This window comes from Mesoplodon mirus (assembly GCF_964341445.2).
Source record: "Mesoplodon mirus genome assembly, chromosome: 5".
NCBI classification, from domain to species: Eukaryota; Metazoa; Chordata; class Mammalia; order Artiodactyla; family Ziphiidae; genus Mesoplodon; species Mesoplodon mirus.
In genome coordinates this window covers 180,593,378-180,620,798 of record NC_138980.1, presented here as the reverse complement: position 1 = coordinate 180,620,798, position 27,421 = coordinate 180,593,378, and the positions used below count along the sequence as shown (strand labels likewise).

Here is a 27,421-nt window from a genome sequence, read left to right as displayed (position 1 = left end):
AATCCCTGAATATATACATTTATCCTAGGATGGTTTATTGCTAAGCCACACTGGATAACTGTCTCATTCGACTTCCTCAGCTGAAAAGCCCACCTTGCTGAAGCCTTGACTCACTGAGCAGCAGTACAGAAGGACGGGTGGGAACACGGCTCTCTGCATGTTCCCCCAGCCTTGCGGCTTACCAGCTGTGTGACCTTGACCATCTAGGACCTAAGTGGCTGCATCAAAGTCTCTCACCATCTCTGGGCCTCGGTTTCCTCATCTGTAAAATGAGAATTCTGATGACACCTCCCTGGCATTGTTAAATGTGTGGGTGTGTGAGTGGGTTAATCTGCATAAGCATTTGGAAGAGCTCGGGGCACAGGGCAGGCATCGTGTTTGCGTAGAAAGGGACCCAGAGTGTGTCCAGGTCCTGAAGCTGGACTCTGGGCTCGAACCGTGACCCACACCTCTTGTAAGGCCTTCCTGAGCTTCACCTCCATCCTCTTGGAAATGGAATAAGGAATAGCACCCACCTCACTGGAGCTCGGGACAGCTTTGCAGAGCCTGGCTTGGCTGTACCTTCACTGAGGCCCTGGCCGTCCACTGCCCCTTCTTGCCTCCTATGAAGACATCTGCTTTCGGCCTTATTCTCTCTTTAAGATTTACAACTCTTTTGCTAGAACTTCAAGATTTAACGTGTGGGGCTGGGTGTTTTTATTGTTAGCATCTGTCTCCCACAATATCCCACTCCTCCCAGTAATCTGCTTTGGCTGCACTCAAGCTAGGTCTAAGCCTCCGACACACAGACTTTATAAAGCCATTCTGGCCATTGAAAAATACCCACCGCTTCCTGGTTTCTGCAGATGTGTGCAATCCTATTCCTCCTAAGTGGAACTGGTTAAGTCTGGGGTTGGCAAACTATGGCCCCGGGGCCACATGCAGCCCACCACCCGATTCTGTAAGTAAGGTTTTATTGAAACACTTCTTGCACGTTCATTTACACGCTGCCTCTCTCTGCCTTCTCCCTGCCAGGGCGAGGATGAGAATTTAAAATCATGTGGCCACCAGCCTAACATACTTAGTATCTGGCTCTTTAGTAAAATGTTTGCCAACTCCTGGGCTAGATGAAAGCATTTTTTCAGCAAAACGAGTGTCTTAATGGAAAAGGATGTCTCTATTATCTGTCACCCTTTTTCAGGGCAAAATTAATGTTAGTGTTATCGCAGCGACTTAGTCCGACACCAGCATCTCACCCTGCAACCTCAGAAGCTTCCGGATGGGTTTCCACCACCAGTCTAGCTCCCCGTCTCTTGTCCATTCTGCAAGGGCCAGGATCTTTGTCAAATGCAAACCCGACATAGACCCTCTGCTCCGTCAAGACTGCCATGCCCCTCCATTGCCGTGTGCCTGGAAGCCAGATCCCATTGTGTGGCCACAGGATCCTCAGAGCCAGTCCCATCAAGTGCTCCATCCTCTTGATCCCCAATCCTTGGTTACTAGGGCTTCTGGCCTTGCCTCCACTGGCCCTCCCACCTTGGCTTTCTGCAGCGTCTATCTTAATGCTCACCCTTCTTAGGGTGTGTGTGTCCATCCCTTTCCACAGTTATTCTTGAAGACCCACCAGGTCCAGGATCGGGTCTGGCTGAACCACATGCCTGTGTGCATGGCCCATGGGCTGCATGTCTGTGTTTGTTAAAGGGTGACCTGCATTCACTGAGTCACTTCGGCAAATGGAATGCACGGAGTGGCGTGAAAGTGGCCCACGCAGCACGTGTCAGGGGAATGTGAAGCTAGGAAACCACAAGTGACCTTGTGAGTCTGAAGTCAGGCTCTGGAGAAGAAGCAGGACCTGAGGGCAATTTTCCTGGGATGTGAGAAATTTGCCAAAAGATGCCTCTGAGGGATCACAATGTCCTAGTCATGTTTCATGTGTGAGGAGTATTTCCTGACGTTGTTTTCTTCATGATGGCAGTGGACACATTCCTCGCTCAGTGAGGGTGAGACATAACCTACAGATGCTTAGGAATTATTGCTTCTTATGGCTGTTTGGTCCCAATTTCCTCTCTCCTTTTCTTCACTCTTGTCCTTTGTATGAGGAGAAGAGATTCAGGGAGAGCACTCCTATCAGGACGAAGCCTACAGACCTTTCCTTCTTGCTACTTCCTCTTTATCACAAAACAGTCTCTCTCATTCCTTTAAAATGTGGGATTCTCATCGAGATTTTATTCTTGCCCTCCTTGCATTGTGATTTCTCCTGTTGAGCCCTGTCAGAAAGGAGCTAACTGAAGAGAAACACCAGGATGGGAGAAGGAGTGAGTGAGCCGCATTGTGCAGGTGTTACTAGTAATCTGCACTTAGTACTCTATACTTAGCACTCTGCACCTAATACTCTATACCTAGTACTCTGTGCCTAGTACTCTATACTTAGAACTCTGTGCTTAGTACTCTATACCTAGTACCCTGCACCTAGTACTCTATACTTAGCACTCTGCACCTAATACTCTATACCTAGTACTCTGTGCCTAGTACTCTATACTTAGTACTCTGTGCTTAGTACTCTATACCTAGTACCCTGCACCTAGTACTCTATACATAGTACTCGGCACCTACTACTCTGCACCTAGAACTCTATACCTGGTACTCTGCACCTAGTATTCTGAACAATCAGTAAGTATCTGGGGAGGAAGGGAAGGAGCACAGCAATGCAGCAGGTTCACCTGGGTGGTGAACTGTGTAGTCTAGGAAATGGAGCTGACAAGGACTTCAGCTAGTGAAGGAAGCACATTCATGTTAGCAATGAAACTAATTTTTCCTAGTCTCAGAATGGAGATTGGCTTTTATCAGACCAAATCCAGGAGCAAGGGGCCAAAGCAGAGGCCATTCAGATGAGAAATGACAAAGGTCTTGTACTAGTCTGGGTTCTCAGAAAAACAGAACCAGTAGGGTGTGTGTGTGTGTGTGTGGAGAGAGAAATTTTAAGAAATCATCCGATGTAGTTGTGGAGGCTGGCATGTCCCAAATCTGGAGACCCAGCAAAGGGTCAGTGCCATGGTTCAAGTCCAAAGGTCGTCTGCTGGCAGAATGTTCTCTTCTTCTGGTGAACCTCGGTATTTTTCTATTAAGGACTTCAACTGATTGGGTGAGACCCACCCACATTATGGAGAGCGATCTGCTTCACTCAAAGCGTACAGAGTTAAATGCTCACCTCATCAAAAAACACCTCCCAGAAACATCTAGAATAATGTTTGAGCAGATATCTGGGTTCTATTACCCGGTCAAGTTGACACATAAAATGAACCATCATAGACCTGGATTTGGTCAGATGTGCAGGAGGGAGCAGTTTTGCTGGAGAAGAGGGAAGTAAAATCTGTGATTTGGGGAGATGCAGGAAGGGTGGAGGATGGAAGCCAGGAAAGGTTCCACCCCATGAAAGGGCATGCAGGGCAGAGGGGCGAAGGTGGGAACTGTCATCTCCGGGTGGCCATTACACATTAGGTGGAGATGCTCTGTGGTGGAGATGCAGGGCTTTATATAGGCGAGGCGCTTATGCGGGATTCAGGGGCTCTCACCAGATGGAAGAGATGCTCCCCTTCAGCCCACTGAGAAAAGTAGTAAATTAAAGGAAACTCATTTAAAAATAACATACATACACATACACCTTGAACCTTTATTTTCACTTAAAATACATACATGTGCCCATTTGCTAATTCTTTTTTTTTTTTTTTTTTGGCTGTGTTGGGTCTTCGTTGCTGCGTGCGGGCTTTCTCTAGTTGCGGTGAGCAGGAGTTACTTTTCGTTGTGGTGCACGGGCTTCTCATTGCAGTGGCTTCTCTTGTTGCGGAGCACGAGCTCTAGGCTCACCGGCTCAATAGTTGTGGCTCGTGGGCTCTAGAGCGCAGGCTCAGTAGTTGTACCCGGGCTTAGTTGCTCCGCGGCATGTGGGATCTTCCCAGACCAGGGCTCGAACCCATGTCCCCTGTATTGGCAGGCAGATTCTTAACCACTGTGCCACCAGGGAAGCCCCCTGCTAATTCTTTTAGTTATAGCCAAAGTTTATTTTGAGTAGGAAGATGCCTATTAAAGATCTAAGTTGATTACTTGCATAAAATATGCCCAAAACCCATGATGTTCAGTTTGAGTTTCTTGACAGAAGGCTGAAACTCGTCCTATCCATCCACGTGCAAAATCATCTTAAATCTTTCGTTTTTTCTTCATATTTTACTTTTCTCTGAGCCACACCTAAGCTGAGAGCAATTCCATTTAATGACTGATCTCTACTGAGTCATTCCAAAGATTCAACTTAGTTTTCATAGAAGCAGGTGTCTCATTTTCCATGCTCATGTTCCATCGAGCTACACCAAACTAATTATATTACACAATTCCTATAACAAGTTCAGCTGGCAGAGGCAGATTTGAGGGCAGGCTCAGCTGCTTCCCCGTGTGCCCACTGTCGCTAGGTGGTGGCAGAAGGATGTTGACAATGTGGGCAAGGCTGGCTCTTCACCCCACCTGGCACTCAGCATGGTGTGGGCAGTGGCCTGAGGGTTTTGCCAATGGAGAGGCCCAAGAGTCTGACAGGTCCGTTCAGAGTAGAGATCTGCTCCTGAGGCTGGAAATGAACCCATGGCAGGAAAGCATCCATCCAGGTGGTGGTTCAGAGAAGAACAGATGTAGAGAATCCCCAGGACAGGCACTGATGGGGGAGGATCCCCCTGCTCTGTTCTCCTGGGGGCGGACATTGGAGAAGTCTCACATAGGAAGTTATATTGGTCCTTCCCAGTGGAAAACCAGTTGACTCCCTGGAGGGCAGGGTGGTAGAAGAGGCGTCTTTATACCCTAAATTGTGTCCCCAGCTATGAATGCAACCATTGTCACAACCTGCCATGCCCAAGCACAATGTACATTTCCAAAGACCTTGCACCCCATGGAGCCATCCTTGGATAGGAACTACATCTCCCCAGCTGTCAAGTTGTGTTGTTTGGGAGGATTGGAAGAGTGTCAGCACTGGACACGTTTACCTTTACTTCTCAAAGCTCATCAGTTTGAGGTTGGAAGGGTCAGCACAGGAGAAAGCAGCCCTGATCCATCCCAGCTCCTCAGCCACTTTGGTGCTGGGGAGTCTTTCTTCCTGAAGGAACCTAAGCCTGCATGACTTGCACTCCCGGAAGCTCGGGCGCTGGGTCTGGGGCCAGGTGCCTGCTCCAGATCAGTCTTTAAAGCCAGGAGGGCTGCACAGAGCAGGGGCGGCTGGACCAGGGGGCTGCTGGGCGATGGGGCTGCCTGGGTGGGCTTTTCTAATTTGCCCATGATAGGGAGTGAAGGATGATGCCTCCTGCAGAAGAACCCACTCACCAGGCTTTTCCCCTGATGTTTTAATGGCACAACTCAGTTCTTATAATAGTTAAAAAATAACATCAATACAACTTTAATACAAAGGAGGGAGCAAGGACACTTACCACCTTCAAGAGCCAGAGCCCTGGACTCTCCTGAAGAGCAGGTGTCCCATTTCTCAGAGTGTCCCCAACCCTGATGGTCATCTCGGCCACCAGGCTGGGGAAGGAGGGCTTTGTAAAACTTCAGATTTTTGACCTTCAACTCCAGATTTGTGATTCCTGCGGAATGGAGGAGAGGCCAGGGATGTGTAGATGCTTGAGAGGCCCGCCACACAGCTGTGGTTTGGGAAACATGGTCTCAGCACCAGGCTAGGTCACAGGGTCCTCTCAGCCCCTTGGTGCCATCCTTGGGCATGAGAATTTGGGATGTTAAACTTGTTCAAGTGGAGGGAGGTACCGCCTACCCTGTCATTACTCAATTTCAGTTGCAACTTGGCATAGATTGCTAACTCGCCTACCTGTATGTAGTTACCACCCGAGGTTTTTTATCCCATAGCAGAGGGGTTTGTGATACAAAGAATTGGGTACTGAGTGGATGTAGAAGAGGAGTGAGAGGGGGTTGCCTCCCCCACGTTGAACTCTGATGATGGGAAAGATGTTTATTCTTTCCAGTAGAGTGGGGATGAGTCCTGAGGACAGTGCTATGGGGGTTCCCTGCATCCTCTTTGCATCTTCCACTAATCTTCCACTCCCTCTGTGACTGCCTTTGCTTCCTGGGCTGCCATTTCCCCATCTGTAAAACACAACCAGAAAAGCAGACCATTTCTGAAGTCCTTCCCAGCTCTACTGATCAGCCTCTTTTTTCCAATTTTCCATGGAAGCTGGATGGAGGGGCGGCCCCACAAAGAACCAGCCCTTCATTATCACTCAGAATCTAAGGATTTCCCTTTCACCTTCTATGAGCTGAGGGTTTTCATTTGAGCTAATGGGAGGCACACACCCTCCGTGGTCTGCAGAGAAGAACCTTCAGATGAAGGATTTTTGCTGAAACAGGGAATTATTAGGGCTGTCTGGAACAGCGAGGTAGGTTTCTTTAACCTGTGTGTCCCTCATAATTCAATTTCCCTGCCTCCCATGTATAAATGAATCCTACTGATTCTTCTTAAGATAACATCTGATGATAGGACAATGAGACAGGAAAATCTGGTAAAAAAATAATAAAAATCTCCATATCTTTGGCTTCTCACAGTCCATAAAATTAACACCCACCACACCTCCTTTATGGGGAGCTTTTGATGTCCTGCAGTTTGGCTCAATGTGAGACAGCAAAGAAATGCTGCATTTAAAGCCGAAAAAATACAGTCCTGTGTCTGGCTCGTTATAAATCTCTCCTTCAGTTTCACATCAAACAAAGTAGTTTAACTTTTGAGGCTGAACAAAACGAAGTCACTGTCAAGCTGCAGGTTTCCGAGTGCTGACGGCAAGGGCTTGGCTTCCCGATCCAGGCCCCCTGTTTCCTGAAGTCCGGCCCCGTCCTTGCCAACCAGTGGTCAGCCATGGACTTCCCGTTCTGAGGTGATGGCGGAGGCCAGTCCCCAGCGTTGCTTCTAGAAGAATGCATCCAGCAGACAGTCAGAGGGTCCAGAGCATCCCTGCGAACAGGCTGTGGTGGAGGGGGATGCACGTGGGTCAGGCGCATTGCTGTCACGTCTAATGCACTTACTACTGGACCTCAGGAGCATTTGCTCCAGACGTTCGAGTGTAAGCACAGAGTGCAAGCTGTTTGTCCAGGAATTCTGCCCCGCCGACACCGTTCACTTACACACTTGGTTACCAAGGTCTTTGGCTCTCTCAGAGCTGGATTTCTGCCCTGGATCCTGCCTGGAGTGTAGCTGGCACCCTATGATACTGATGAAACATCCTTAGACGTGGACCAATAATTCCCCAGTCAGCAGATGCACCAGGCCAGCTAATGGCCTGTGCGTGGCCAGCTGCCAGATGGGCCCAGGAATCAGCTTCTCTCCCTCCTCGTCCTCCCAAGACCTCTGATCTCGGCTGCTGCGCTTTCTGCTCACAGTCTGCCTGTTCTCTTTAAGTTAACTTGTTAGCTGGCTTTTTTCTTTTTTTTTTCCTGTGGCTAAGGCAGATTTTTCAAACTGGCATCTGTTTATTGTCGGATGTGCACTGTTACCTTGGAAACAGTTCATTTAGGTGAAAAGCGTGGCAAATCTCAAATCACCTATACATGTGATGGGGCTGTAGTTTCATATGAAGACAAGGTCCTTCTGTCTTCAAATCCCACACGCTGCCCTGCCCGTAGGGCTGCAGTGGCATCTGTCATAGGCCCTGAGCCACTGAGTATGGAGCCTGTGAAGGTCCGTGTTTATAGTCACAGAGGATTTTAAAGATGATGTCGGAAAGTAAAAGTGGGCGATTTGATTAAGTACAGCCTACTTGAAGGTTGTCCTGCATACACTAGCATGTGAAGGTCATGACTGGCCGATATGGGAGACACCTTGTAATCGGAGCTGTGTTTGAATGTTGTCCTTCACCCTGTCCAGCTCGCATCTCCCTGGAACTAAATCCAGCTGTGAACATGGCCTTCTCTAGGTTCAGGCTCTGACCCGGGTTCTGCCCTGTAATGACTCCTTGTGTTTATTGAGTTAATAAAGACCACCCCGCAGAAGATCAGGAGTTATTCCTGAAAATGGAATTGGCTTAGTGTTTCGTCTTGAAACTTTGAAGAGAACAGAAAAAGAAATTGAAACCAAATTCCAAAATGAAGGGAACAGTGCCTAATGCTGAATCCGTGACAGTCCTGGGCTGGCCGTGGGTGATGCTCGGCTATGAGCCTCGGGCTCTGGTCCCCACCGAGGGTGGCCTCTGAGCCTGAGTGGCAGTTACAGCACCGTGCCTGCCTGGGGGTGGGTGGGGGCGGGGGCTTCATGACAACGTATTTCACTAAACCAAATACCCTTGTTGGGAATTTGCATTTTCAAAGGAAACATTAAATAACCAAACCCAAACGTTATTTTTTTTTTATATGGGGAGGTGAAAGTCATTTTCTGAGAAACAAATAATTACCGTTGACAATTAGGGATGTTGAATATGGAACAGATGGTGCCAGGAAATTCTGCCCAAATTGTTGAGTGACAACCATAAATTCCACCACCTCTCCTGGCAGCACTGAGAGCTGTAAAGGTGAGACCCAGGGGAGCCCTCAGCCAGGGCAAGTACCGTGGTGGCCGGGTAGCTGAGTCCTCCAGATCCTGCCGGGGAAACCTGACTGATTTGGGTTATACCAACCACCTGCTTTGTTCCAGATGGCAAACTTGAAAAACCAGAACAAAGCAGGACAGGTATGGCCACTGGTTAGCTACCCAACACGCCTTGTTCTGCTCACGAAACCCTCAGACGTCAGCACAGAAGCTTGCGTGGATTTCGACTCTTTCATGAGCTGAAATGAAGACATTTCCCCAGAGCTCTGCCTGTGAAACAAAGCAGACACTTGGCATTTCCAGATGCTGTGTGAATGATCTTTGTTCAGGACCACCTCTTAATGATGTGCAGAAGAGAAGGGCAGAGAGTGGACCAACCCAGTTGGAACAGCTTAAGATGGTGGAGATAGAGGACTTAACTCAGGGGTGTGAAAAGCCTTGGAGCAGCCAAGATGCCTTTGCACACCAATTACAGTTTATGAGGCTGCGGGGTTGAGAGAGCAAACTTAAGAAGTGGGAGGAAACATAAAAACAACAGGAAAGCAATGGAGAAGCTCCAGATGCAGAATCATCACAGCCAGGAGGCCAAAGCCCATGTTTCATAAGGATTAGGCATAATTTCCATGGTTTAACATGATATTAAAGAACACTAATCTTGTTGACATTGAAAAATGGAAGCGTTTCCATGGTTGATAGGGAACAGTTCCTACAAACCTGACATAGTTTATTATTACATGAGTAAAACTTTGCATTCTTTTTTTAATGATTTTCTTAGAAATATAATAGAGTCTGTTCATGAGAAACACTTGGTATAAAATAGTTCAAGGCCACTACAAACAAAAATAAGTAAAAATATCATGGTACACCTCAGGCTAAAGGCACCAGGTGATACTGCAGGGCTGCTGAGAGCCCAGGCATTGGCGGGGGGGGGGGGGGGTGGATCATTTCCACTTCCCATCCAGGGGAACTTTCACAGGAGTCCAAAAACTGGCTCTAAAATGATTTGGGTCACAGACCCCTTTGAGAACTTGAGGCAATGTGCTGGTGGTTTGCTCAGCAATCGTGGAGGCATGGCCCACCTAGAACTTGTAGGATTTCAGGTGTCTGTGGATCCCCTGGTCCTGTATGCCTTTATTTCCTTATTTAGATACTCATATACTCAGTCTGGTACTGCAAAATATTACAGACTCTGAAAATATGTTCATGGAGGCTCTGCAGGGTAAGAAAAATGTTTGTTTTAGACACTGAGTTGTAAAAATGCTGAATTTAAAAGTTGCTTATACTTCCCTCAATCATGTTTAAAACAATAACATATATTTACACACACACACACACACACAGGAAGCACCAGAATCAAAGGTGAGGAGCTAATGAGGAACCATTGTCCCCAGGAGGAGGGATGGTGAGTACTTTCCTCGTCCCTTGTTGTGTTTCTCCCCACGTAACCCGGTGCACACACTGTCCTCACAGAATCTCTTCTGTTGGTGCAGCATCTCTGAGAGGCCCCTAGCGAGCTCTCAGTCAGGCTTTCTGGACACTGCTTTGCATCCTCAACCCAAGTGTGACTGTCCGGGCACCCTGTATGGGGAGAGGATGGAGGCCACCAAGACAAAGGAGAAGCGGGCATCTTCGCAAATCCTGTCTTCCCTCCAGGCTCAAGAGGAAATCTTCTTCTACCAGTTCACACTCAGAAATGCTGCAGAACAGGAGACAAGTTTTCTGCTCGGGACCCTTGAGCCCTCCTCATAGACTTGGCCAAGGCGGAGCCTCATGACAGCCTCCCGGGCCCTGCTGTCCCTCGATGCCCCATCACGCTGACAGCTGGACGCATCGCCGGACCCTGCTCCACCTGCAGGGGTCACGCTGCTCTGTCTGAGGGAAGGAGATCACGACTTCTCCTTTCCCCTTGGGGATGATTTCCGACAACCACCGACGCGGAGCCCCATGGGCCCCGAGTTTTCTGTAGAATTTTCAATTTTTGCTTTTACATGCCCTGAACAGGGAGACAAATATGAGTAGAAATCAAGTCCTCTTAGAGTCCAAATGGCAAATGGCCGTCTCCCCGGGACCTAAGGACCTCCATCCAAATGGGTACTCCTTACGGGACCACATCTCACCTCCCGGCTCTCCCGCCCTAGATGGGCCCCACCCTGGTTGTGCCCTCAGCCCTCCTGCGGGTGGACTTGTGCAAAGCTTTGGGGACACATGCAGGCTTATCTGAGAGCAAATGGTGATGCCACGGGGCTGAGCTGGACCCAACTTCCCCACCTCCATCACCTGCCGACATGCCTATCGACAAAGAATATTTTTACAGTCAGAAGAGAGAGAAACAGGGCTGCTTCGAGAAACATCCTCGAGCATCAGCAGCTGCTAACAAATTGAAAGAAAGATGAGCAGACATTATAGGCCTCCTGCTGGAAGTCATCACTTTTAAAGTAATTGCACAAAACAAACAAAAAACCCGCATCTGACAAAGGCTTTAGATCCACCTAAATTACAGGAAGTACAGAGGATCATACTAAGTGATACCACAGAAATGTAACTTGCAAAGTCCTGAAATCAGCAAAAAAAAAAAAGGAATGCAGTAAGATATGCAATCTTTCTGTAACAGGTAAATGGAATAGAAAAATAAATGAGATTACAGAAGAACCTACAGACTAAAAGAGAAGAAAGACACATCAACCAATTGCAAAATATGAGCTTTATTTGGATTCTGACTCTGACGAGCAGATGAAATTTTGACATTGATGACATACTTGGGAATGGAACGCTGAGTATTTAATGACATTAAGGGATTATCATTAAAATTTTTAGATGTCACCATGGTATTGTGGTTAGGTTGAAAAATCTAAGACTCCTTATCTTCTAGAGATGTGAATTGAAATATTAATATGTCTAGAATTTGCTTCAAAATACTATAGGGATGGGGGCATAAACTGATCATCTTTGGAGATGAGTGGACATGATGGGCCTTTATTTTTGTACAAGTTTGAAATTTTCTTTAGAAAAAAGTTTTCTAAAGAAAAATACTTTCTTTAGAAAAAAGTTTTCTAAAGAAAAATCTTTCTTTAGAACAATGTCTTCTAAAGAAAAAACTTTCTTTAGAAAAATGTTTTCTAAAGAAAAAACTTTCTTTAGAAAAATGTTTTCTAAAGAAAAAACTTTCTTTAGAAAAGAGGGAACAGACACACTGTTGAGGGGAGTTATTTCCAAGTACAAGTGAACCTGAAAGCCAAGGGAGGGGAAGCATAACCATCAGGAATGATAATCGTGGAAGTTAGAAGGGGCAAGGGCCCAGGGAGACTGCCCGGCGACTGAAAATAACTGCACCTATAGACAGTAGGTGGGAAATGATGCAGGTCGATGCCCACGCAGATGTGGCCCTCCGCTCTGGAGAGCTGACACTGCCCCTCACTGTGGGTCTCTCTGTCCCCCAGGTGGTCCGTGGGGAACTGGAGTGCCTGCAGCCGGACGTGCGGTGGAGGCACCCAGAGCCGGCCCGTTCAGTGCACGCGGCGGGCACACTACAAATCGGAGCGGGTCTCCGCCAGCCTGTGTCCACAGCCCGTGCCCTCCAGCCGACAGTCCTGCCAGCCTCAGAGCTGCCCACCCGCATGGAGCGCCGGGCCCTGGGCGGAGGTAATGGGGCAGGGCCGGCGTACGGGGGCGGCAGGGCCCCTCCTAGGCAACGTGGGGCTGGAGTCTTACCGGGCCTTGCGGGAGCTGATGCACTCTTCCTGTGCAGTGCTCTCGAACCTGCGGAAAGGGGTGGAGGAAGAGGTCCGTGGCCTGTAAGAGCACCAACCCCTCGGCCAGGGCGCAGCTGCTGCCCGACGCTGTCTGCACCTCGGAGCCCAAGCCCAGGACTCACGAGGCCTGTCTGCTCAGGCGCTGCCACAAGCACAAGAAGCTGCAGTGGCTTGTGTCCGCCTGGTCCCAGGTAGGTACACTGATCCCAGGTGGGTGCACTGATTCCAGGTGGGTGCACTGATTCCAGGTAGGTGCACCTGATTCCAGGTAGGTGCACTGATCCCAGGTGGGTGCACTGATTCCAGGTAGGTGTGCTGGGTCCCAGGTGAGCATGCCTGGTCCAAGGCAGGTGCACTAGTTCCAGGCAGGTGCACTCGTCTCAGGTAGCTGCACTGATCCCAGGTGGGTGCACTGGCCCAGGGAGGTGCACTGGTCCCAGGTGGGTGCACTGGCCCCAGGTAGGTGCTCCAGGTCCCAGGTGGGTGCACAAGGTCCAGATGAAACTGGGCCGACCAGCTCCTGCCTTGGGGCTGCCTCTCGTCTGGTGTCTCTGCTTCCACTTCTCCTCTGCTTCTTCGTCCCCCGAGTCTCTGGTCCCCGCCCATCCCCCGTTATTCAGTCCTCCCCCCTGGCATTCACTCCTTGGCATGTCCTTCGGCTTTCTCATCACATCCCTGGAGTACCTCACCCAGGTCATCCACGCGGTCATCACTCCCTCGTGTTGAGCAGAGATTGAATGGGTGAACGGGTGCAGGTGTGAGGGGAGGGGAGTTCATTGCGCCGACCATGGGGTGGGGACACCCACGGCACCCCAGAACACCCGCAGCCACTTCCCAGGCCATGCTTAGGTAGTAGAGCAGGTGGATGGCCTCAGGAGACAGAGGACCCGCTCCCTGAGAGGAGCGTGCATAGGCAGCCTTCTCATTTGGGGAAGGGACTGCTTGTGTTGGGTTTGCTCGATGCCTTGTGCTGCTGAAGGCTGGGAAGCCCCTCATTTGCACGGTCGGGGGGCTGTCCCAGCCCTGCTTCTCTGAGACCAACATTTGGAAACACGAGTTTGGAGTGTTAAAGGCTTTCTGACTCGCTTTGGCCCAAGTGGGGGCCAGACACCCTGCTGGGGAGCAGACAGAGCTGCCCAGCCCTGTGCCCGGGAGGGAACGTCGGGAGGCCATGCCAACCCCCTGCCCTGGCGTAGCGAGCCCAGGGGCTGCCTAAGAGACGTGTGAGAGGCTCCTTCATCGAGGTGTGCATCACTCAGAGGCACGGGAGTCAATAAAGCACAGATGACATCAGAAAGCCAGCAACCCAGAGAAGAGCAGCCGCCGCCACCCTCGGGAGCTCACTTGTAATCCCAGCTGTGGGGCTGCCTTTCCATAGCAGACATGAAAAGAAAGGCCCCAGCTTCCGGATCCCGCGCCCTCAGGGGCAGACTCGGGGCTGCAGCCCCCATGCCAACACCTCCAATGGCAACCTGTGCAGGAGGGAGGAATGAATCAATAAAGGGATGGTGCGCCGAGCAGGGCATTTAACCCGGGTGAGACAACACTTCCGTTTGCCACTGAAAACTAAAAACATCATCACTCTTGGATAAAGCCTGCTGCTGCTAAGGTAGAATTCCTGGTCCTCTCTTGCCTGGGACCCGGGAACATCAGCGTCTCTAGGACTGAATCGCGCTGTCGTTAGAAGACTTTTGTTTCTGTGCGTATCCCCAGAGGCTAAGTCCTTAGGAAGGAAGCAACTTGGGCTGCATAGGGTCTGGGAGGTGTCCCCCTGGGAAGTCCTTGCACTGAATGTATAACACATGTGGGCACACACACACACACACACACACACACCCAGAACTTCTCTCTTAGGCATGGTCCCAGCAAGGCCCTGGGAGGAGTCCTCCAGCTCCTTCCTGACATCAGGACACACTGAGCACACCTGTAAGCCAGGTCTGAACGGAGTGTGAGGCCAGAACCAGGGCACCTGGGCTCCTCCACTTATGTGATCTGCGGAAATGTCAGCCCAAGGCAGCAATGCCAGCCACTGGAACCTTCCCCGTGACCTCCGAGCTGACCTTTTGGTCTTCTGTGTTATCCTGTGTTATCCAGCCTCCACCTGGCCACAGATTTGCCCAGGGTCGCACCGCCCATGCCAGAGGGTCCAGCTGTAGTGACAGCTCAGGCTCAGAGCACATCACCGTGGGACCGCATAGGTTTGCTGTCTGTGTTCGCTCTCTTCAGGGCAGCACTCGGATTTCTGAGGATGATTGTGAGCCCCGGGTTTGCCCTGCCTGCCCATGCTTTAGGGCCCAGCATCACGCTGCCGCTGGGTGGTGTGAATCCATGGAGCTACACGTGGAGCCATTACATTTCAGTGCATTCTGGCATCAGTTACAGCCCAACATGTTAATTTCCCAGTGAAGCAGTAGCTCCAGAATTACTCCCTCCATGGTTTCTGATTGCCCTGCCCCAACTCATGCCCCCAGTGCTAGACCACTGTGAACGCAAGGTCTTCCTTTTTGTGGCAGATACTGTAACACCTTTTTAACATGCCAAGGTCCCATATATTCTACTGACCATTTACACTTACGTAAACGGTCAAGCTGATACAATCAGGAGGCTTCTTGACTCAACGATTTTGTAGAAGAGACAGCCACCGCAGGAGAAACACCTTTCACTTGCATCCTTTGTTGTCTTTTCTTTTCAGTGCTCTGTTACGTGTGAAAGAGGAACCCAGAAAAGATTCTTCAAATGTGTTGAGAAGTACAGTTCTGGGAAGTACCGCGAGCTGGCCCCGAAGAAGTGCTTACACCTGCCGCAGCCCCACCTGGAGCTGGAACGCATCTGCGCCCCATTTCCCTGCCCTAAGCACCCCCTGTTCACGGCTGCAGGCTCCCCACAGGCCGGCTGGTTTGCCTCGCCCTGGTCTCAGGTAAGGGTGAAGGGAGGGCGGGCAGAGCCCCTGCTCAGTGTTGGTGGCTGGCCTGGGTGGAGAGGTTCCGGCTGGATGTGAGCTGCTCGGAAGCAGATACAGTCACAAAACAACCATCCCGACTGGTAGTTATCCAGAGATCAATTTGTGGCAAGTGTCCTGCTAAGTGTTTTACTGTGTATCCTACACACTGACAGGTGGGTATATACATACATACATACATACATACATACATGTACATTTTATGTATACAGTCCCCAGTGCCTACCAGGGCACCGAGCCCATATGAGTATTCACAGACTGTTTGCTGAATGTGGAATTCTAAACGAAAAACAAATTCAATGAGTGACTCAGGGGGGCTTCCCTGGTGGTGCAGTGGTTAAGAATCTGCCTGCCAATTCAGGAGACACGGGTTCTAGCCCTGGCCTGGGAAGATCCCACATGCCGCAGAGCAAATAAGCCTGTGCACCACAACTACTAAGCCTGCACTCTAGAGCCTGTGAGCCACAACTACTGAGCCCACGAGCCGCAACTTCTGAAGCCCGCATGCCTAGACCCCGTGCTCTGAAACAAGAGAAGCCACCACAAGGAGAACCCCATATACACCGCAACAAAGAGTGGCGCCCGCTCGCCACAACTAGAGAAAGCCCATGCACAGCAACGAAGACCCAACGCAGCAAAAAAATTTTTAAATAAATTAAATAAATTAAAAAAAAAAAAGAGTGACTCAGGGCAGCCACTTCTGGTCCTTATTTAGAGAACTAACCCCCACCAGTGCAGTCAAAGCTCACTCGTGTCTGGGGGTTTGTTGTCACTGTCATCGATATTCCATGCCCTGTTGAAAGACCATGCGTAGCGGCATCATCTTTAAAAACCAAAGGCCACTCTCCCTCACCAACCACATGCCTCCTCCTGCTTCCTGGGACCGAGTTTGAGAACAGCACACCCAGCTCATGTGGCTGGTGGGCAGGCTGGAGCCCATGTGTTTCTGGTCACTGAGGATCTCCCCAAGTCTGTGTACCTGATGGGATGAGGGAGGAAATCTCCCATAGGAAGCAGCAGGATCGTGGCCAGACCAGCTCCTAAAGAAGCAGGCTGCTGGGCCCCCAGCTCCACAGAAATATGTACCAGTGTTGATCTGGGTAAGCTTTACTAAGGACTGGACACTCACTGTTATTGATCCACCAGTGGGGCAGGCCACACCCCAGGCAAGACACACTCGTCTGCACCACCTGTCCTGGAAAGGATGCCAGTGTCCTGTGTGGAAATCAGTGCCAGCCAGGGGCCGGGCAGGAGGAGTGACTGGTGCCACCACAGTGCTTAGCCAGACGGGACCAGTGGTGCTTGACTTTGACCAGCTCTCCTTCCACCTGAGTCTCCTCATGTATTTCCTGGCCTCCGGGACCCATCTTCAATCCCTCCTGATGCAAAATCCCTTTCCTGAGGCCCCCGCACCATGACAGCCACTCCGCGTGGCTCCTCTCTGAAGGGACACCACACCCTGACTCCTGGGCATGTCCTGTGTCTTGCCGTGAACAGTGCCCCCAAAACTCATGTCCACCCAGGACCTCAAAATGCGATCTTATTCAGAAATAGGAAGTTTGCAGGTTTAATTAGCTAAGATGAGGTCATTCTGGATTTGGACGAACCCTAACCCAATGACCAATGTCCTTATAGGACACACAGGGGAAAGGCCATGTGACAATAGAGGCAGAGGTCACATTGATGCAGCTATGGGCCCAAGAACACCCAGGATTGCCGGCAGCCGCCAGACTCTGGAAAAGGATGAGCAGATTCCCCCTTAGGGCCTCCAGAAGAGATGGAACGTGCTCCTTCTGCCAATGTCTTGATTTCATACTTCTGGCCTCCTGAACTGAGAGAGTTGTTTCTGCTGTTTCAAGCCCCCCAGCTTGTGGTCATTGGTTCCAGCAGCCCTGAGCATCTAACACAGTGGTTATTGGTGTTACCAAACCTAACCTGGGTCTGCCTGCCCAATGCACAGCAAAGCCAATCTACTGACACCATTTTGTGGTGAAGGAAAGTACAGTGTTTACTGCAGGCACCAAGCAAGGAGAACAGGCTCGAAAAGACCCAAACTCCCTGACAGCTTTCAGGAAAGGGTTTTTAAAGACTGAGGGAGAGGGTTGCGGGGTATAAGATCAGCTTGTTCACAGTTCTCTGATTGGTTGATGGTGAGGTAACAGGGTGGTATTTCAGGAATCTCAGTTGCCGATTTTCTGGCCCAAAACGGTATGGGCTCTATGTGCTGGTTGGTGGTCAGCATGCAGTTAACCTTCTCCACCTGGTGGGGTTTCAGTGTCTGCAAAACAACACAAGGGCATGGCTCAGGATGTTATCTGTAGCCCTTGAGGAGGAACCAAAGGTCCTTGACTTTGTTTTATGGCTAAACTATTATTATTTTGTATTGCTGGACTGTTTTCCTTTGTTTCTGAATTTTTTAACTTCTCTGATTAAATTTTAATTTTTGGAACTTGGGGAAGGCCTAGGAGGTTAAAGCTTTTCTACAAACAAGAGGTGGGGGACACCGGGGGTGTCTGTCCCCAGGAAGGTCCCGCAGGGTGCTGCTCATTTTCATTTGTGTCCTTGTCCCATCATGTTTCCTCCTGACTCCCCAAGGGTGACTCCCAGCAGCAAGGGCTGTGTCTTAAGTGCCTTCACATTCCTCTTCGCCCAGCTTGGAGTCTGAGGACAGTGGGCATGTGAGCTACAGCAGCTGAATCCGACAATACCATGGTGTCCACCAGCACAGGGGCTTCTCCAGCAGGAGGAACATGAGTCTCAGAGGGGAGACCTCGAGGCTCTGTGGCCCGCAGTCCCCTGATCCAGGAATGGCCAAGAGGTGACGGGCGGTGGGCTCTTTCACTCTCAGCTCTCCTGATTCCCCACAGAATGGGTTCCCCCAGCATGGCACCCACCCTCCCTCATGTGTGCCCGGCACCAACAATTCTATTGAACAATCTTCTGACGTAAACCCAACCCTGAATGCAAACCTGAAATGAACAAGTTTGACAGAGCAAAAATCACACAGAATTATTATTTTTATCTTGTTTGTGGAAAAGCTTTAACCTCCTAGGCCCTCCCCAAGTTCCAAAAATTAAAATTTTATCAGCCAAAGAAAACAAATGGAAATATATATTGGAACCAAATTAATCCACCACAGAAATTTTTTCAGTATTAGCTAAAATTTTACTAGAATAAAACCAGTTCAACATCCCCCCAAATGAAGCCCCAATTCATTCTGTTGGAGATCTGCTGTGTATGTGAACCCAGGATTGGCTGGTAATCAATAATCTTCTTTAGAAATCGCAACATCCCAGCCCGGCCATTGCTGTCCCTTTGGTGCCTCTGCCATATCCCTGGTCCCAAACTCTGAGCTCTGCAGAAGGAAACCATCCCTCAGTCCTTGGAGAGGAAGAGACAGAAAGACCTTCCACCCACTGTATGCACTGCCCTCTAGCTGTGTTCTTGCTTTGCTTTTGGTTCCTCTTATCTTCAAACTTGATGTTGCTTTTTCATTTACAGATATATGAACTCCTCCCCAAATGGTATTTAAATTAGAATTTGTTTAATTTAGAATATTTGACCAGGGGACCTTTGAACCACATCCTTTTCAAGCATTTGCTATTTTAAGCAGGTCAAAAGTATCACTAGCTACACACGTTTCCCTTCTATTTTCCTCTGAGTGCACAGGCTTTCCAGCAAGGTGAAGGGATGGATGAGCTAAGAAGCTGAGTCGAGTTGTTTCTGAGGCAGATGCTTCGCTTTCTCTGTCTTTTTGAGAATGTGAGTCAGAGACGAGTACAGGTGGTTCCCAAGACCATGGTCCCTCTGTCCATGGGGAGACTGAGGCTCCTGAGACTGAATCAGGCCAGTATTCACCCCACTCTGCTCAATTCAGAGACTTCAGGCACATTTAGAAAAAGAAAAACAAGGTTTATCCTTATTTACTTTAAACCAAAACCTAAAACCTAAAAATACATCTTGCATAGTTTTCACCAGCCTGAAATATTCAATCTGTCTGTCTAATAAGTCATTTTTATCATAAGCTGCTTGAAGATCTTATCCAGTGTGACTCATCTATTACATTCCGAGTCCATAACTTGTGGGAGTAATAACTCAAAAGCGATGTTTGCCATGAGCTCTTGCACCCAAGGCTCTGCACCCTTCAATCGTGGGAAACTGTGGGATGGAAATGCATGGCCAGTGCCTGGCTCAGCTTTGCCCCCAGACAGGTTATTCCTGTAACAGCAGGAAGATGGCGGGTTCTGTTATTTGATCAGGAGACTTTCTGTTGGTCTCAATGGCCCGGCTTATCATTTTGGTTAGTAGTGCATCGCCTGGCAGGACTGACTTCATTCATTTGGGTCGTTTGGGCTTAGCATCCAGTGGATCACATGCTAACCTGGTCTTGGAAAGGCTTAAGTACGAACACCTGCTGGACTGTGTCTGACTCTACACGACAGAGACTGGGTGTGTTCTCAGTGCTGGAGTGCCAGGGCCCTGTCTTGTTCCGGGGTTCCTCACCAGGACTGTGCACAAGTTGACGTGGAGACCCTTGGGCTCTCAGGGGCAAAGAGCCATGTCCCGGACGTCATCGATAGGGTTTTCCATCTTGGCAACTATGTCTGCAGCAATGTATCAAACACACACACACATGCACAGACTCACACATAGGGGCATACACGTGAAGACACACACACGGGCACACACAGAACGTGTGGAGACTTCAGCAGGCTTGGTCTGGATGAGTGTGGTCAGTCCATCACAGAGGGCTGCCCTGCACCCTTGATCCATTCGCCCACCTCTAATAATTTGCTCTCATCCTCTTCTAATTATGAGGGTACACAGGAAAACAGGAACCGTTTTGTCGACATTGATGGATAAGGTCGCCTGAGCTGGAGGGAGTCTGCCTGTAACGAATTGAATTCGTACAAAAAATGCACAGCCCCACCTATGTTTAGAGCAGAAATTGTGTGTGTTGTCCCATCCTGAGTGAGTAGATATTTGGTGTCTGGGAGAAGTTATGGTGGCTGAAGCTCCAGACTTGGAGAGGTCCACGAAGGTGATAAATAAGGGAAGAAACTGCCCCCCTCCCGCCCCTGCAGAGACTTCACAGAAGGAGGATGAAGGTGTGAGACCTCTGGCTGTCTGCAGTTAACATGCATTTGTTTACTCACTGTCCATGCATTTGAGAGATGAACTTTGCCCTGGAAGAAGCCCCGTGGTTTTACAAGTTCCTGTGAATGTGACAGGTGGACATTTACCTTAGACTAAGACCACGTAGAACATCAATCAGGACTTAGAGCTCTCAGACATCACCTTCCACTAACATTTTTCCATAAAGTCCAATAACATAAACAAGAGTAGGCTCTCTAATTTAAAACAAACCCAGAGGCAAATGTTATTATTTAAAAATGCATCTTTGGGGATTTTTGATAATGACTACGAGTAATCATCAATTCCCCCTTCCTCCAGTTAGAGGAAGTGCAGTGCCTCTTATACAGGGGTGGCCAGTCCTCCTAGGAACACGGGGATCACCAAGGGGACAGGGCACACAGAGGACATCCGAAGGGAGAGGTCTTTCAGCATTTCAATGTCTGTAGAGTCTGTCTGAGTGGATGTCTGCCCTGAGACTCCCTGGAAGGGGGCAGGACTGGTCAACCTGCAGGGGTCCTTTCAGAGCACAGCGTGCTGGTCTGCATGGGGTCCAGGTGGGGACGGGCGTGCATCAGCCTCCAGAAGGCCGTTTAATTCTAGAATGACAAGAAGACCCTCACTGCTGGACCTCAGGGGGCCATCCCGCGGAATCCTGCCTCGACGTTTTTCTCCATCTGGTTCCTTGGTTCTTGGACGGAGCCCTGGTCTCAGGCCCTGGTACCGGCAGCAGCATGTGGGCGTGAAGGGTCAGAGGGAACGGGAGGGGGCATAAGGCCCCGGGGCCCCAGCAGTGGGGTGAGCAGCCCATGGCCGGCTCTTCAGTGGTGATGGCCCTGCTCTGCACCCTGAAGCCACACGCCCCGGAGTCTGGAGGGACCCCCTCACCCCTCAGCAAACAGACCCAGAACTACCCACCCACCCACAGAGTGGGAGTCATCCACATTTTCTGGCTCAAGGACATTCAGACCGAGGCCCTGGAAGGTGAGCAGAAGTGAGCAGGGTGCGGTGGGGAGATTCCATGGACTGAAGATGACAGTGACCGCCAGGGCCACGCGGGGGAACGTCTCAGGGGCTCATTTAACTCTTTGCAGTCAAGCTGCAGGTCAGCTTGATGTACTAGTTTTGTCAGATTGAATGTGACGGGAGTCAGTTCTGAAAATAGAAGAGGAAGGTGCTCTTGCCGGTGTGGCTGTGGTCACTCACTGGAGAGCAGTTCTCCGCGTGTGTCCCGACCTGTAGCAGCGCGGCTACACATGCAGGTTCTCGGGCCCAGCCCAGACCTGCTGGCGCTCGAGCTTTGGGCCCGGGCCCCAGCATTCTGCTTTGCTGAGAGTCCTGTGGTTCATCCGGACACGCATTCGAGCTTGAGAGCCACTGGTGTGGAGGGTGTCTCCAGCAGCAGGGGGTCTGGACAGAGGGCGACAGCATCTGTCACTCTGCAGGTCAGGGAGCAGGTGCAGGACACCGTCAGCGCCCGGCATGGCGGCCGCCTCTCCTGCCATCAGTACGACGAATGGCCTGAGACGCTCAGGCTAAACCCCATGAAGCTGAGGAAGGAGACCTGGCCTTTGACTTCAGATCTGAGTTCCGGTCTCCCTTTCCACCGAGTATTCCTTTCCCAGCAGTGTGGTGTCCTGTGAGGTGCCCTCCACACCTGCTGCTCCTGCAGCCCCAGCCTCTCGCTCTCCACCCTGGGTGTCTGCACAGAGATTCTTAGGATCAACCCACCTGCAAATCCAGTGGCAAATCTGGAATGTGATTTCTAAACCCCATGCTGAGTTTGAGGCCACTATGTTCATGATAGAGCTGAACCACTTGCATTGCTTTTCCTTCCTGGGGGAAAAAAAAAAGTGAATTAACTTTTTCACATTCCTTCTTTTTCCTCCCTCTCCTGCTCTATCTCTGGTTTTATCAATGCAAAGTATTTTCAAAATCTGCAGCCATACATCTTAGTTCTTTCTGTTTACATGAAGAAACACAAAAGTTGAGCTATTTGGAGGCTTTTTTCCTAAAAATATGTCTCTCACGGGGAGTTTAAAATCTCTCTAGACCAGTGCTTCTCACACTGGGTGTTCTTATGGATCATCTGGGGGTTGTGCAGATTCTGAGGCAGCGTCCGGAGGTGGGAGGCAGGGATGCTGACAGGCTCCCAGCTGTTGCCAGGGCTGCTTGTCCAGAAACCGAGCTTTGAGTAATGGCTTTAGAAAGTGCCCCAAGGAAGGGCAAGCTGCTTGTGCTCAGTACTAGTGTCTGGAGCCTAGAACTGTGCCTGGTAAGAGGAGGAGAATGATCCCTCTTTGTGAATAAATTAACCAATGACGAAAAAAGAATCAAACCACTTGGTGCTGTTTAAGTGATGCAAAACGCCAGATCTCTTGATTTCTAACTGAGGCATAACATCTTTAGCAAGAGTGGAATTCTGCCTCTGCCGCTGTTGATGAAAGAAACTCAACTCACAAGGCAGAGACATTCAACACCTACGGAGGAAGATGTGACCGACAAGACCCTAGGAACCCTGCGGCAGTGCAGCCCTGTAAGTTCTCAGCCCACGATGGTAGCTGAGGGAGGGCCTGGAACCAGAGTGCAAAGCACCAAGGCCAGAATTGCGGTTCTGCCGGAATGTTCGGAAAGATGTTACAGGCAGTGGGAAACATCTGGCTCTACCGCGGATGAGCCTCATGATTCAGGAATCAGACATGAGTCTGCCCACAACATTGTTGTTTTCCTGGCTGCCATCGTCGTATACTGAAACTGAACTATTGATGACTTTCGCTGAAATTGGTTTTGAGGAGAAGGGGTAAGCCTCACAGAACATTCCAAACCCACATGCTTAGCAGCTAAAGCCCTGGATTTTCTCTCCAGGGGCCCAGCCATCCTTTCCCTAAAGAGAAAAAAAAAAGAAGCAGGAACAATGCCTTCAGCTTATGAGTTTTCAGGACTCTCTATTTCCAAATTTTCTCCCCCCCAGGGTCAGATAGAGATGTTTTATTTACTCCATCGCCGAGTCCCTATCCCAGGGAATATCAAAACCACTTCTCCAGGCTCTGTTTGCAGCGGGTCCTGAACATCCAGCTGCAGGCAAGCGTCTGGCTGCGGGCTGTTTCGGCTGTGGAAGACCAGCCCCGGGGCTGCTCCAATGGGGTCCTAGCACACAGACCTGTACATTCTGGCAGCAGCCCGAGTTATGTGTGTCCCTAAATCTGCACGGCTTTAGCCTCGTGTTTTAAAGCAACCATTTAGCTTACCCACAGGATATCCAAAACGTTCTCTGACCCCGACTTTGTGCAGGTACTCCTTTAATTGCTTACATTCTTTTTTTTTTTTTTTTTTTTTTTTTTTTTTTTGCAGTACGTGGGCCTCTCACTGTTGAGGCCTCTCCCATTGCGGAGCATAGGCTCCGGACGCACAAGCTCAGTGGCCGTGGCTCGCGGGCCCAGCTGCTCCATGGCATGTGGGATCTTCCTGGACCGGAGCACGAACCCGCGTCCCCTGCATCAGCAGGCGGACGCTCAACCACTGTGCCACCAGGGAAGCCCTAATTGCTTACATTCTTAACGGTCTTGAACCCACAGCCTTGTCTGAGCACAATTCACATGCTTCCGTCTAGACCTCGAGTCGCCTTCTTTCTGGGCATATTCACTACTACAAGTTTGGGCCCCTCCGCCTCTCTGATCACCCACGTCCCTCCTGGTTTATTACCGGCAGTGGATCTCAGACGGACCCGCTGCTGTGGTCTGTGGGGTGTGTGCCCGGCCAGCTGGTGAGGGATGGTCTGACCCAGCCTCTCCTTCCTACTCTGGCTCTGCTGTGCTCTGTGCCTTAGAGTGCGGGGGCCTCAGCTTCAGGAAACAAAGTTCCCGGTAGCATGCAAATGAGCCCGGGGAACCTCCAGACATGCAGAGTCCCTGCGCTTGGAGTCTGGAAAGGTCTGAGTGTCAACTCCTGGGGAGTTGGCTTGTCAAGCTTTTCCAGGTCAGGGGCACCAGAAAGGCTGGCTTGGTGATGGCATTTCATGAAAGACCCATAGCCTGTATCCCCAGATGCGTGCCACTTTTTGGTGTCCATCACACCCTTGATGACTCAAGGACATTCAGACTTCTGGGCACTTCTCCCCAGTGTCCATACTTGGGAAAAATCCAGAATCTGCTCAGCCACCCACAGAGGTTGAGGCAGACCACCGTGAGGAACCTGGGGAGGTGGGGAAAGCTTGTGAGAGCAGCCGGCCCAAGGACCTGGTGGCCCCGGGCGACTGTTGCTTGTGCTTCTCGCAGTGCACGGCCAGCTGTGGAGGCGGCATGCAGACGAGGTCCGTGCAGTGCCTGGCGGGGCGCCGGCCGGCCGTGGGCTGCTCCGCGCACCAGAAGCCCGCGGCCTCCCAGGCCTGCAACACCCGTTTCTGCCCCATCGCACCGAAGAAAGGTGAGTGTCAGAGCCCCTCGGCTTGACCTTGGCCTTTCGGGGGGGCCGTCCCGTTTCCGGAGTGTCCCCTAAGAGGGCTGAGCAGGTGCGGGGTGCCTGCTAGGTCGAGGGGTTGGTGTCGGCTCCCCGGTTCTCTCTCCATCTCCTCCCCCAGCTTTCCCATGACATAGCCCACAAAGCAGACCCCTCGCTTCTCACGCCTCCCCAGAAATGACACGGACGGTTGGGAAATCAGATTGCTTCTGTTTCACTGCTGCTCTTTATATTCAGAGAAGCGGATTTTAAGTAGAGCAGCCTTTTCCACCCGAGGTAAAGGTGAGCCCAGATTATTCCTTGGATGCGCTCTAAACGCCATCTCTGTGCCCACTCCCTTGGTGCCTCAGGTATTTGCGGGGACCATGCCCTGTGTATCTGTCGAGGTTTCTGGAAGAGAAAATGGGGCTAGAGGAGAATGAGTGGTCTGGCTCAATCAGGGACTCGGCAATTGGAGTCCAGTCCACAGAAGCCCCATCGCCTTGGGTGGATGAGTGGTTACGTGGATGGGTTTAGCACAAAAAGCAGAGAATTTCAACTTTGCAGGAAGCTTCCAAGAAAGGTCTTGTGAAAACAGCACAACCCACTTGGCCCATTTGACCTGAAGAGCTGCCCTCCTTCAGCAGCTTCAGGGCAATGACAGATTTACCTTGATTTGCTGGAGTTATTGCCAGTGGCAGCAGACATGGGGTGCTGGCACGGTGACTAACTCGGGACTGCTCACTTTCAGACGCCCTCTGCGAGGACCGCTTCCACTGGTGCACCCTGGTGCCCCAGCACGGGATGTGCAGCCACCACTTCTACGGCCAGCAATGCTGCAAGATGTGCTCCACATCCAACCTGTGAGCTGACAGGGCACAGGAGGTACCTGTTTCCAGCACCAGCGAGCTGTGTGGTCTACACCGGGGTGCTTCCAAGGAAGATGGAAGCTGAGAGAAGAAAAACCATCTGGGGCTCTTATATATGATTCTGTGCATGCCTGTGTGTGTGTGTGTGTGTGAGCGTGTGTGTGACTCGTGTGTGTGAGTGCATCCCCAGGCACATGGACACGCTCTCGGGGAGGTGGGGATGTCGAGTCAGGCTGCAGGGCGCACTGTGCAGCAGGGCACGTGCTCACCTAGAACTGCAGAGCTTTGTCAAGGAAGGCAGGTCAGGAAATGAGGGAGAAGTACAGAACACCTGCCTCTAAGGATGCCGGCCCAGCTCCCACCTGGAGGTCCCTTCCGACAGCAGAATCAGCTTTGGGCTGTGTCCCCAGGCCCATCCTGCCCCAAGAGCAGTTTCTCTGCACAGGGACCCAGGGCCTGGGCAGGGGAGCTGGTCTCCATCCTGATTGGGGACCTCGCCTCTGGAAACGGGAAAATGAAATCCCTGCTGTGGTGCTCCTGTCCCTTTCAGACTTGTGTGCTGGAGGAGAGAAGTTTCTTATTTTACGTTTTATCTTTCTCAGTTATTTACAAGTGAGTGATCCTATTTAAACCCATTTCTTACTGCTTTTCTATTTCAAGTGACAGAATTACAGGTTGTATCTGAATTAGAGTCTTACCGGTTACACCGAATCCCCACCATCCTACTGAGGACTGGTGGCGGGTCCACTTGGGCAGATGTCAAGTGATGACCTTGGAGCCCTGTGTTTCATTTTTGTATTTTGCAGGGTTTTCAAAAAAAAAAGTTTCCATAAATTTTGGTTGTTTTTGTAACACCCATTCAGAAGGAAGGCCTATTTCCTGGTGAAAAGCTGCACGGCGGACCTCTGACATCCTCCCGTCAGTATCCGTGTGGCTTGTAATCCTTTCCTGCGGTGCGATCTCCATTCCAAATGGCACCTGGATATTTATATTTACTGAAGTTTTATAATAAATTTTATATTGTGCGGCGTGCTTCTGAACTGCTCGTGAGTCTTCATGAGGTGTTCTCTGAGATGCGAGGGCTGGCACAGAGACCAGGAAATCGGCCTCAAAGAGGGAGAAATGGGGCTCCAGAACCTGGTGGAAAGTGCTGGAATCAGTCTGAGGAGAAAGTGCTCCCGAATGAGGAGGCTTCAGGGAAGACGGTTGATGATGGTGGCAGCCTGTGCAGGGGGGCACCGCTGCGGGGTCATCCCGCCCAGGGACCAGGTTTTCTACGACTTCACCTGCAACCTGTGCAGGGCAGGTGCAGCCTCTCTAGAGATGACACGGTTAATTGAAAGGTGACCCCTGACCCTGTAATCCCTGCTGCATTAGTCAGCATTCTCTAGAGACACAGGCACAATATATTTATACAGGGGGTGGGTGTTTTAAGGCATTGACTCACACGATTGTGAGCTGGCAAGTCCAAAATCTGTACGCCAGGCAGGAGTCCAGAAGTTTGAGTAAGAGTTGATGCTGCAGCCTTGAGCCTGCCGAGGCTCTGCAGAGCAGCAGGCTGGAAACTCAAGCAGGGTTTCTTTCTTTTTTTTTTTTTTTAATTGAAACCGTGACCAAAAATCCTCCAACAAGCAAAAGTCCAGGACTAGATGGCTTCATCGGTGATTTCCATCAACATTCAGAGAAGAGCCAACATCCATCCTTCTCAAACTCTTCCACAAAATTGCAGAGGAAAGAACACTCC

The 27,421-nt window shown here is 50.5% G+C and overlaps 2 protein-coding genes across 3 annotated transcripts in view; both read left to right on the top strand.

The window, feature by feature from the left end:
- ADAMTS16 (ADAM metallopeptidase with thrombospondin type 1 motif 16) overlaps positions 1 to 25,675 on the top strand; it is a gene marked incomplete at both ends in the record, with an annotated part of 156,484 nt that extends 130,809 nt beyond the window's left edge. For both annotated transcript variants that reach the window (XM_082624066.1, XM_082624067.1), the window contains 5 exons: positions 11,971 to 12,172; positions 12,279 to 12,473; positions 14,975 to 15,199; positions 24,649 to 24,796; positions 25,560 to 25,675. In XM_082624066.1, coding sequence (XP_082480192.1) covers positions 11,971 to 12,172; positions 12,279 to 12,473; positions 14,975 to 15,199; positions 24,649 to 24,796; positions 25,560 to 25,675 — 886 coding nt within the window. The remainder of the gene's footprint in view (positions 1 to 11,970; positions 12,173 to 12,278; positions 12,474 to 14,974; positions 15,200 to 24,648; positions 24,797 to 25,559) is intronic.
- The window catches only part of ICE1 (interactor of little elongation complex ELL subunit 1), a 534,975-nt gene that overhangs the window by 354,006 nt on the left and 153,548 nt on the right, over positions 1 to 27,421 (top strand). The gene's annotated exons all lie outside the window — the stretch shown is intronic.